The sequence below is a fragment of the Zalophus californianus genome, chromosome 16 (genome assembly GCF_009762305.2).
Source record: "Zalophus californianus isolate mZalCal1 chromosome 16, mZalCal1.pri.v2, whole genome shotgun sequence".
In the NCBI taxonomy this organism is placed as follows: domain Eukaryota; kingdom Metazoa; phylum Chordata; class Mammalia; order Carnivora; family Otariidae; genus Zalophus; species Zalophus californianus.
This window is the reverse complement of record NC_045610.1, coordinates 22988824-22999963: the sequence shown is the minus strand read 5'-3', so window position 1 is coordinate 22999963 and position 11140 is coordinate 22988824. Positions and strand designations below refer to the sequence as shown.

At 46.1% G+C, this 11140-nt stretch overlaps 1 protein-coding gene across 2 annotated transcripts; it reads left to right on the top strand.

Annotated features, from left to right (window-relative positions):
* The first annotated feature begins 690 nt into the window (after nt 1-690).
* LOC118356351 (endogenous retrovirus group K member 6 Env polyprotein-like) lies at nt 691-7827 on the top strand. Of its 2 annotated transcripts, XM_035724388.1 has the most exons (3): nt 701-806; nt 5153-5263; nt 5647-7825. In XM_035724388.1, exon 3 carries the CDS (start codon nt 5648-5650, stop codon nt 7541-7543), a length of 1896 nt encoding a protein of 631 aa, XP_035580281.1. In that variant the 5' UTR covers nt 701-806; nt 5153-5263; nt 5647; the 3' UTR covers nt 7544-7825. The 2 variants fall into 2 exon arrangements, with proteins under 2 accessions (XP_035580280.1, XP_035580281.1); XM_035724387.1 differs by lacking the exon at nt 5153-5263 and having other exon boundaries at nt 691-806; nt 5584-7827.
* The last annotated feature ends 3313 nt before the right edge of the window (nt 7828-11140 follow it).

Sequence of the window (11140 nt, the reverse complement as noted above, 5' to 3'; positions counted from 1 at the left end):
GAAAAACTGCATAGAAGAGAGAAGGAAGCTAATGACAGAAAAAAATGTTGACCTAAAACCATCACCAAGGGATGCCTGGATGGCTCAGTTGGTTAAGCATCGGCCTTCGGCTCAGGTCATGGTCCTGGAATTGAACCCCGCACTGGGCTTTCTGCTCAGTGGGAAGCCTGCTTCTCCCTTTCCCACTCCCCCTGCTTGTGTCCCCTCTCTTGCTGTGTGTCTCTCTCTGTCAAAAAAATAAATAAAATCTTCAAAAATAAATAAATAAATAAATAAATAAATAAATAAATAAATGTCGGGAGCCATGAGCAAAAAAGGGGTTAATCGGGTAGAGCAAAGGCTCCCTGATCCCTTTGAACCATGGCCACCTGACTGCCCCCACACAAAAACATGTTGTACTGGCTAGCTTGAGTTGTATATAGGCCAAGAAAACCACAGTGTTATTGATAAGCCCTGAAAAATAGCGCACCAGGCCCTTTGAAGGCATGGGAAGAAACTATGTGCTTGAGGAACCTGGCCTTGGACCAAAAACTTGGGACGGAGCCAGGAGAGGGCAGGGAGAAAACTGTGGAACTTGTTTATGTCCTACTGTTATGTAACCTGAACTTATATAAAGTGTGTAAGTAAGAATAAAGTTGTTGCTCACGGCATCCCCGTGGGCAACCCTCCTGTTCCCATACTTTTATGTTTCATTCTCTTGCCCTCACCCCTGTTCGACCTTGCACGCGGGCCGTGGCAAGTGGCGCCCGAACAGGGACCTGAGCACATGAAAGAGGATCCTGGACACTGACGTCGCAAGCAATCAGGTAAGAGAACCGGTCGTTTAACCGGCACGACAGGAGTAAGAAATTATGGGACAAAGTCAGTCCGCTAGTCATGCATATTTTCTGCGGACCCTGCAGATTTTATTGGCAGAGAGAGGGCATAAGGTGTCTTCCTCCACACTGCAGGAATTTTTCAGGAACATAAAAGATTTGTGCCCTTGGTTCCCACTAGAAGGGACAGCAAACCCAGAGGATTGGAAACGGGTGGGCCAAGAGATGAAAAATCAAATAAAATGACCCATCAGCAGAGCGCTGCCAAGTCCTCTGTATCCAACATTAGCCCTTTACAGAGAACTTTACTAACAGCGCAGCAAGCGGGAGAGGACGTGGGAAAATTTAATGCCTACCCAGTAACCTTACAGGGAGGCCAACGGACATATACTGCCTTAAATTTTAAAATGTTAAAAGACTTAAAGGCTGCCTGTAGTCAGTACGGGGCCACTGCTCCCTTTACCCTATCCATGATGGAGAACCTTACCAGAGAAGCTCTTTGCCCGGGAGATTGGAAGGTTGTTGCCCGGGCTTGCCTTAATGGGGGAGATTATTTGTTGTGGAAGGCCGAATTTGAGGAAAAATGTAACAATCTGGCTATCTATAACAAAAAGACCCAAATCCCTGTCACATGAGATGTTGGCTGGTACTGGAGCTTATTATGAAGTGGGTAACCAAATACATTTCCCTGAGATTGCCTATGTTCAAATCAATGAGGCTGTTTTGACTGCATGGAAAAAGTTACCGACCACTGGCACAAGGACAGAGGAATTATCTAAAATAAGACAGGGGCCCGATGAACGCTATCAAGACTTTGTTTCACGGCTGTTACAAGCCGTGAGTAGGATTGTTGTGGACGGAGAGGCAGGAACTATTATAGTGAAGCAGCTAGCCTTTGAGAATGCCAATTCAGCATGCCAAGCGGCCATAAGGCCTTGGAAGTCCACGGGCACCCTTGAGGATTTTTTGCGGCTGTGTGCAGACATTGGTCCCAGTTATGTACAAGGAGTGACCTTGGCAGCAGCCCTTCGAGGAATTCCTCCACAGCAGCTACATACACAACTTCTTAAAAAACAAAAGGGAAAGTCCCCAATGAATTCTAAAGCTCGCATGCCCTGCTTTCTATGCGGGGAACTTGGACACTTTCGTAATGAGTGCCCTAAGGGCTCAAGACAAGCCCCATCTTTCAACTTTCCCTCGGGGAACCCCCCTAATAAGCCACAGCCACCTTCTGTATGTCCCAGGTGTATGCGGGGACGGCATTGGGCCAATGAGTGTCGATCAAAAACTGACCGCTTTGGCCGCCCCCTGCAGCAGGGAAACTCCCAACGGGGCTTCCCGCAGCCCCACCAAACAATAGCGGCAATGCTCTCTCCCCCATCTCTGAGGTCAGAGCCAACACGGCCGACCTCCCTGGGATTGAATCCCTTCACCGAGGCACCCCAGCCAGTGCAGGATTAGATCTGGCCCCAAATAGTTCTGTTTATTTAGAAGCTGGCATGCCCCCTCAACCAATAGGTACAGGGATATGGGGACCTCTCCCCCCAAACACATGGGGCTTACTATTGAGTAGGTCTAGTTGGACCCTTAAAGGCTTAATAGTATATCCAGGAGTCATTGATGAAGATTACACTGGGGAAATTAAAATAATGGTTAGCTTACAACAAGGCACTATAACTTTGCAACCTAGTGTGCCCATTGCCCAATTGATACTACTTCCCCGTTTGAACACAGATAATCCATCATTGAAAGCTAAGCGAGGATCTAAAGGCTTTGGGTCAACTGATGCCTATTGGTTACAAAAGATTACAAAAGATAAACCCCTATTAACTCTGTCTATCAATGGTAAGATTTTCCAGGGACTCATAGACACGGGGGCCGATGTCTCTGTATTGACTCAGAAACAATGGCCTTCCTCCTGGCCCTTGCAGGACGCCATCACCCCTATAAGGGGAGTAGGATTGGCCTCAGCACCCAAGATAAGCTCCAATCATCTTATTTAGAAATCTGATGATGGTCTGTCGGGAACTTTCCAACCTTTTGTTCTTGACATAGATCTCAATTTGTGGGGGCGAGATATACTCTCAGAAATGGGGCTAACCTTGGAAACTGCCAACGTCCCACAGGTGTTCCAAAATCAGGTTGTGAAAAATATTATGTGTAACATGGGCTACAAACCAGGAAAAGGGCTTGGCAAGGGGCTTCAAGGTAACGTTAAGCCTCTTTGCTATGTCCCCAAATATGATAGAACGGGCCTGGGTTTTTCCCAGGGTCATTGATCCGACCTCATGCCCTACCGATAGAATGGACCACCACCCGGCCAGTTTGGGTAGATCAATGGCCCTTACCTGAGGAGAAACAAAAGGCCGCCCGAAAACTCATAACTGAGCAACTTTCTCTTGGTCATTTGGAACCATCTTGTAGCCCATGGAACACACCCATTTTTGTAATAAAGAAAAAATCAGATGAATGGCGCCTGCTACAGGATCTAAGAGCTGTAAATCTTGTAATGAAACCCATGGGGGCATTACAGCCTGGTCTTCCTGCCCCTTCCGCTATCCCTTTAAATTACCATTTGTTGGTGGCGGATTTGAAAGATTGCTTCTTTACCATTCCTCTAGCTGCTGATGACTGTGAGAAGTTTGCCTTCTCGGTACCCTCCACAAATTTACAAGCCCCCTATGAAAGATATCAATGGAAAGTCCTGCCTCAAGGCATGGCGAACAGCCCAACTCTTTGCCAAGAGTATGTGAGCAGGGCTCTTGCACCCTTACGGAAAAATTTCCCTCAAGTTTACTGCATCCACTACATGGATGATATTCTTTTGGCTGCAAAAACCGAGCGTATGTTGACTGCCGCCTTCCGTCATCTCTTACAGTGTTTGGAACAATATAATCTGGTCCTCTCCCCTGACAAAATACAACGTACGGCCCCTTTTGAATATCTGGGGCATATAATAGAAAAGCAAACTATTAAACCTCAGAAGGTTCAAATATGAACCCAGTCCCTAGTGACCTTGAATGATTTTCAAAAACTGATGGGAGACATAAATTGGATTAGACCCACTTTAAATCTAACTACAGAGCAATTAACCCCCTTGTTTGATATCTTAAAAGGTGATGCTGATCCATCTTCACCTCATACCTTAACACCTGCAGCCCAACAAGCCTTAGAGCTAGTCAACTCTCAGATCTCCAATGCTCAGATAACTAGAGTGGACATCAATTTACCATTGTACTTAATACTTTTACTCCCCGGACAATTGCCAATGGCCGTTATTTGGCAGCCTCATGGCCCTTTGGAATGGCTGCATCTTGCCCTTCATCAGCTTCATGTGATAAATTTGACATCTGACTTAATTGCCATGTTAGTATGTAAGGGCAGGACCCGAACAATACAACTGTTCGGAAGAGAACCTAATTATATCATATTGCCAATGCTAACCAAAAACCAATATGAACATCTTCTGCAACATCATTTAGCATGGCAAACTGCCTTTGCATCCTATCCAGGCCAAATAAACTTCCATTTACCCTCAGATAAACTCCTGCAATTTCTGGCCAAAACTGCCATTTGTGCTCAAAAAATCATTGTCCCCCAGCCACTTCCTTCTGCCCTCACTGTTTTCGTAGATGCAGACAAAAGAGGAAATATTGCCATACATGCTGTCTCACCACAACATAAGAATACTCAGCACCTGCATTATGACACTTCCTCTGTGCAGAGAGCAGAACTCAAAGCGATTGCACTCACTCTAGAGCGCTACACTCAACCCCTCAACTTATTTACCGATAGTCAATACGCTGCCAGAACAGTCCCGCAGCTACCTGAGGCCTACATACTGTCCAATGATGAAGAATTATTCCATCTATTCAAGTCAATCCAGCTCCTCTTATTACAGAGGCAGCACCCTCTGTTTATAACACACATCAGAGCTCACTCTAACCTTCCTGGCCCCCTAGCGGAGGGCAATCACATAGCTGATGAAAATACACATATATTTTCTACAAACACCATTCAGGCAGCAAAAAGCAGCCATGCAAAATTCCATCAGAATGCACAGGCCTTACGGCGTCAATACGGCATCTCCCGGGAGGAATCCCGACAAATTGTACGAGAATGCCAGTCCTGTCCCCAATTTTTTAACCCCCCCTCATATGCCATTAGCCCCAGAGGGCTCCTTCCTAACCACCTTTGGCAGATGGATGTAACCACTTACTTACCGTTTGGCCGCCTTAAATACATCCATGTCTCCATCGACACCTTCTCTAACTATATTTTTGCTACTGCACACTCCGGTGAAGCTTTTGTAGATGTCCAAAATCATCTCTTCGCAGCATTCGCAGTTCTGGGCATGCCGAAGGCTCTTAAGACCGACAATGGTTCAGCCTATACCTCTTCAGCATTCCAGACCTTTTGTGCAAATTTTCACATCACTCATACAACAGGTATTCCTTATAATTCTCAAGGTCAAGCCATTGTCGAAAGAGCCCATTCCACCCTCAAAATGTACCTCAAAAAATTAAAGGAGGGGGAAATACTACAGGGGAAAATAAAATATTCACCTCATTTACACCTTTCATTAGTACTCTTTGTTTTAAATTTTTTGAATGTTGACTCGGTTGGCCGCACGGCCGCCGAACGTTTTTGGCAGCCTGAGCAGGCTCCCCTCCTCTATGCAAAGTGGCGTGACCCCGCCACCGCGGAGTGGAGGGGACCCGACCCGGTCCTACGCCAGGGCCGAGGATGCGCTTGTATCTTTCCCCAGGATGAGGAGACGCCACGCTGGCTCCCGCTTCGATGCGTCCGCATTGTCCGTGATGGTTTGCAGAATGAGGCGGCTCCAGATCCGCTCCGGGAGGACGAGGAGATGCCCCGCCTCGGATCAGAGGAAAATAACATGCGGAGACATCAAAGCCCTGACCGCTCGAGCTGAGGCCACCGTGCGTGAGTGGGGCCAGCCAGTCACGGCTGTTGCCCTTTTCCTTGCCATGCTATCACTTTTAACCCTTGACTCTGCCCAGGCCTCTTCTTACTGGGCTTTTGTCCCGGACCCTCCTACCGCGAGGGCAGTCACCTGGAAGGATCCCTCACCCAGGGTGTTCACTAACTTCACAGACATTTTTGATGGGCCTGAGATTTCCGGCCTCACTCATGCTGTGGCGCCTTTTAACTGGACCAGCCTGGCTTCTGCCCCCCCCATTTGTTTCCAGGCCATCGATGGCCCTGAGGCGCCCCATTATGGATGCGTGGTCACTTCATCAGTCTCCCGAAGAATCCGCTCTTGGTATGGAACTGAGCCACCTAGAGGAGACACTTTGGCACCTCATGTAATGGTGGAGAATTGGGACATCAACGAGGTTGTCCTTCAACATCAGAGGCCCCTGCCTGTTGGCCGTTTCGGACCCGCTTCCAGATCCCTTGAGACCCCATACCTTGACTATCCCCTCTGTAAATCTGACCTAACGTGGAAAACCTATGGACCCTCTTGGAAAACCTGCGTTCATCACAACCCAGAGATTGTGACTCCCCATGGCATACCTGACACTTATATAATTGACTGGTCAAAAGACAGGGATCTCCCTTTGCGCCGCTCCCCCCCGCCTTCAGGATATGGGCCATACGACCACAATAATTCTGCTCCCGGGGGACTGCTATCACTGGGGAGGATGAGACACCCGGACTTATGGAAAATTGTTGCGGCCATGAGAGATGTTAAAACTAATTCACCCCTTTTCCCTGGCTTCCCCACGGGCCCATTGACATTTCAAATTCAGGCATGTCTTTCCCCACCGTTTCTGTTTGTAGTGGGGGACGGATCTGTAGTACCCGAGGCTAAGGCCAATAGAACCCTTTACAAAATAACTTGTGAGGAGTGTTATCTCACCAACTGTTTGCCTTTACCCAGCGCCCCAAATCCAACAAAGAAGGTTTTCCTAGCCATGCAGCCCCCTTATCTAATGATGCCTGTAGAGGTGAGGGGGCCCTGGTATAGAGATTATGGCTATCAATTTGCGCAAGAATTGGAGGGCCTACTTAGCCGGGGACGACGTTTCCTAGGCCTCCTAATAGCTGGCATCACTGCCTTGGTGTCTTTGATAGCATCAGCTACTGTTTCCACGGTGGCACTGTCCCAGGGCATACATACTGCCGCTCATGTAAATAGCTTGGCTCATAATGTCTCCCAGACCCTTGCCACCCAGGGAAGTATAGATAGGAAGATCTTGGCCCGCCTGGATGGTTTAGAGCAGGCGGTCGAATGTTTGGGCACCCAATATTCATTGTTACATACTCGTTTGTCCTTTGTGTGCCACGGAGGGTATGGTTCCATTTGTGTGACCCCCCTAAAAGCTGACAACGTCTCCTGGGAAACGGTGCAGAGGCACTTGCAAGGTATCTGGCATGAGACAAATGTAAGCCTAGATCTGTTTCAATTGCAAGAACAAATAAACAATATAGCCTCCTCCCATCTGCATGTAGTCACCCCCAGAGACATGGCACAATCCTTTCTACAAAAGCTACAGGGGTTTAACCCCTTTAATATCCTCCAACATTCCTTCTGGATTGTGTGTGCTCTGGTTGTAGGGGTAACCTTATTACTCTGCTTATGGTGTGCTTGGAGTCGCTGTCTGTTTGCTTTCATGGCCAATACCCAAGCAAATGTACACATGTTGCGTTTAAAGATAAAAGGGGGAAATCTCGGGAGCCATGAGCAACAAAGGGGTTAATCGGGTAGAGCAAAGGCTCCCTGATCCCTTTGAACCATGGCCACCTGACTGCCCCCACACAAAAACATGTTGTACTGGCTAGCTTGAGTTGTATATAGGCCAAGAAAACCACAGTGTTATTGATAAGCCCTGAAAAATAGCGCACCAGGCCCTTTGAAGGCATGGGAAGAAACTATGTGCTTGAGGAACCTGGCCTTGGACCAAAAACTTGGGACGGAGCCAGGAGAGGGCAGGGAGAAAACTGTGGAACTTGTTTATGTCCTACTGTTATGTAACCTGAACTTATATAAAGTGTGTAAGTAAGAATAAAGTTGTTGCTCGCGGCATCCCCGTGGGCAACCCTCCTGTTCCCATACTTTTATGTTTCATTCTCTTGCCCTCACCCCTGTTCGACCTTGCACGCGGGCCGTGGCAAATAAATAAAACCATCACCAAAAAGACTTAGTGAACTCTAAGTCTGAAAATACTTTTAAAAAGTATCATGGTAGATCAGAGCACGTATTATAGCTTAAGGACTTAATAGATAATGGAAGCTATGGATACATTTAAAGTAGTGATCAGAGGACAATTCATAGCATTAGATACTTTTATCAGTAAAAATGAAAGAATGGGAATAAACAAAACCCATTTAAGAAAAAAATAGAGGGATACCTGGGTGGCTTAGTTGGCAAAGCCTCTGCTTTCAGCTCAGGTCATGATCCCAGGGTCTTAGGACTGAGTCCCGCATTGGGCTCCTTGCTCAGCAGGGAGTCTGCTTCTCCCTCTGCCTCCTGCTTGTGCTTGCTCTTTCTCTCTTTCTCTCTCTGACAAATAAATAAGTAAAATATTTGGGAAAAAAAGATAAAAAATAAAAAAATAGTGTTCCAGTCTAAGATGGCAACATAGGAAGCACCTGAGCTCACCTTCTCCCATGGACACAATAAATCTACAGCTACACATAGAACAATTTCCTTTGAAAGAAATCTCGAAACTAGCCAAGTAACTTCTATGTATCTGGCAAATAAGAAAATGTGTCAATAGGAGTAGAAAAAGCTGAGACAGACTCTCACCATAATCCCCACATCCAGCACCACAGCACACAATTGGAAGGGAACTTGCAGCTCCCAGCATGTCCCAGCATGAGGAATAAAGGGTTTGTGCCCAACATCTAATGTGCCAACTTTTCAGATTTCCACCAGAAAGATGGGCCCCCAAAACATCTAACTCTGAATGCCAATAGGGCTTGCCTCCAAAAGACCCCGAAGACTATGGCAAATAAATAAACAGTTCTTAATAGGCTCACAGCGACTCACTGTGGCTGTTTCCTCCAGGGCTCAACACAGGGAGAGTGGACAGAAATGTTTATCTCCTACTCTATCCCTGAAAGAGTCCTATTTGCACACTTTAAAACCTGCTGCCCGAGAGTCAGGCTTCTAATTTAGCATAAATCTAGGAGTTGGCCAATCTTCCCTAGAGACTGGTGAGACCCGTGAGCACCATCTCCACATTCTCCCTCTGGCTCATTCAAGGTTGCTCCCTTGAAGGAGCCTGTGCACATGTCTGGTGCCCTGGTTTTTGTGGCTTATGTCCAGGGGATGCATGTCTTCATTGCATGGCTCTGGTGGCCAGCAGGGCTGGAATTTGCAGGTCCCACAGGACTGTAGCAAATAAAGAAACCTTTCTTAGCCAGCTATCCACCCAGGGCTCAGTACAGAGGGAGCAGATGGAAATGGCCATCTCCCTGCCTTTTCCAGAAAGAGAGTTTTTTTTTTTTTTTTAAAGATTTTATTTATTTATTTGACACAGAGAGAGAGACAGCGAAAGAAGGAACACAAGCAGGGGGAGTGGAAGAGGGAGACACAGCTTCCCGCTAAGCAGGGAGCCCAACGCGGGGCTCGAGCCCAGGACCCTGGGATCATGACCAGAGCCAAAGGCAGACACTTAATGACTGAGCCACCCAGGCACCCCAGAAAGAGATCTTTAAAAGATTTTTAAAAGCTTCTGCCTGAGGGTGCAGGTTTCAATCAGCCTGCATCTAGGAGCTGACTGAGATCCTCTCTTCCAGAGCACTGACAGGTTTGGAACATCCTCAACTACTATGAGCCACAGAGAACAAAGAAAGTAGTGTGGACAACCACAAGGTTTGAGAGACAATCAGGAACTTGGTCCAGGCCTGAACAATAAGCTTCATTTCTTACATGAGACCAAGACTGGAAGAGGTAGTTGGGTTTTTAAATTTTTTTAAAAAGATTTTATTTACTTATTTGAGAGAGTGAGAGAATGAGAGCATAGAGGGATAGGGAAAGGGAGAAACAGACTCTCTGTTGAGCGGAGATCCCTATGTGGGACTCTATCCCAGGACACTGAGATCATGACATGAACCAAAGGCAGATGCTTAAATGACTGAGCCACCCAGGCACCCAAGAGGTAGTTGTTTTATCTAATGCACAGAAACCAATATAGAGAGTCAAGGAAAATGAAGAAACAGAGGAATATGTACCAAACAGAACAAAACCCCAGAAACAGAGCTTAATGAAATAGATGTGATTTGCTGATAGAGAATTAAAAATAATGTTCATAAAGATACTCACCAACATCAGGAGAACAATGCATGAACAAAGGGAACATTTCAGTAAAGATAAAGAAAATATATGAAAGTATCAAAAATCACAGAACTGAAAAATATAATAACTGAACTGAAAATTTCAACAGAAGGGTTTACAACACACTTGATCAGGCAGAAAAAAGGATCAGCAAACTCAAAGACAGGGCTGAGTAGCAAGAAGAAAAAAGAATGGAAAAGAATGAAGATAGCTTAAGGGATTTATGGGACAACATCAAGCAGACCAGTATTCATATAGGAGTCCCAGAGAAGAGAGAAAGGAGCAGAAAACTTATTCAAAGAAATAATGGCTGAAAACATCCTAATCTAGAGACACAGAGAGCCATATCCAGGAAGCTCGTGGAGTTCTAAATAAGTCAAGCGGAGAAAGACAAATACTGTATGATCTCACTTCTAAAACAAACAAAAAACAAGCTCATGTATATAGAGAATAGATTGGTGCTTGCCAGAGGTGGGGGCTGGGGATGGTCAGTGAAATGAGTGAAGGAAGTTAAAAAGTACAAACCTCTAGCTATAAAATACATAAGTCACAGGATATAATGCACAGCATGATGACTCTAGTTAATAATACTGTTTTGTATATATATTTTTTTCAGAGCAGATTTTTTATTGTTATGTTAATCACCATACATTACATCATTAGTTCTTGATGTAGTGTTCCATGATTCATTGTTTGTGCATAACACCCAGTGCTCCACACAGAACGTGCCCTCTTTAATACCCATCACCAGGCTAACCCATCCCCTCACCCTCCTCCCCTCTAGAACCCTCAGTTTGTTTTTCAGAGTCCATCATCTCTCATGGTTCGTCTCCCCCTCCGACTTACTCCCCTTCATTCTTTGTTTTGTATATATTTTTAAGATTTTATTTATTTGAGAGAGAGAGAGAGCATGTGCAAGCGGGGGGGGGGGGCAGAGGGAGAGGGAGAAGCAGACTGCCCACTGAGCAGAGAGTCCAACACTGAGATTGATCCCAGGACTCTAGGATTATGACTC

Coding starts and splice junctions, on each gene's coding strand:
- LOC118356351 (XM_035724387.1), top strand. CDS start 5,585: ATGAGGAGACGCCACGCTGGCTCCCGCTTCGATGCGTCCGCATTGTCC.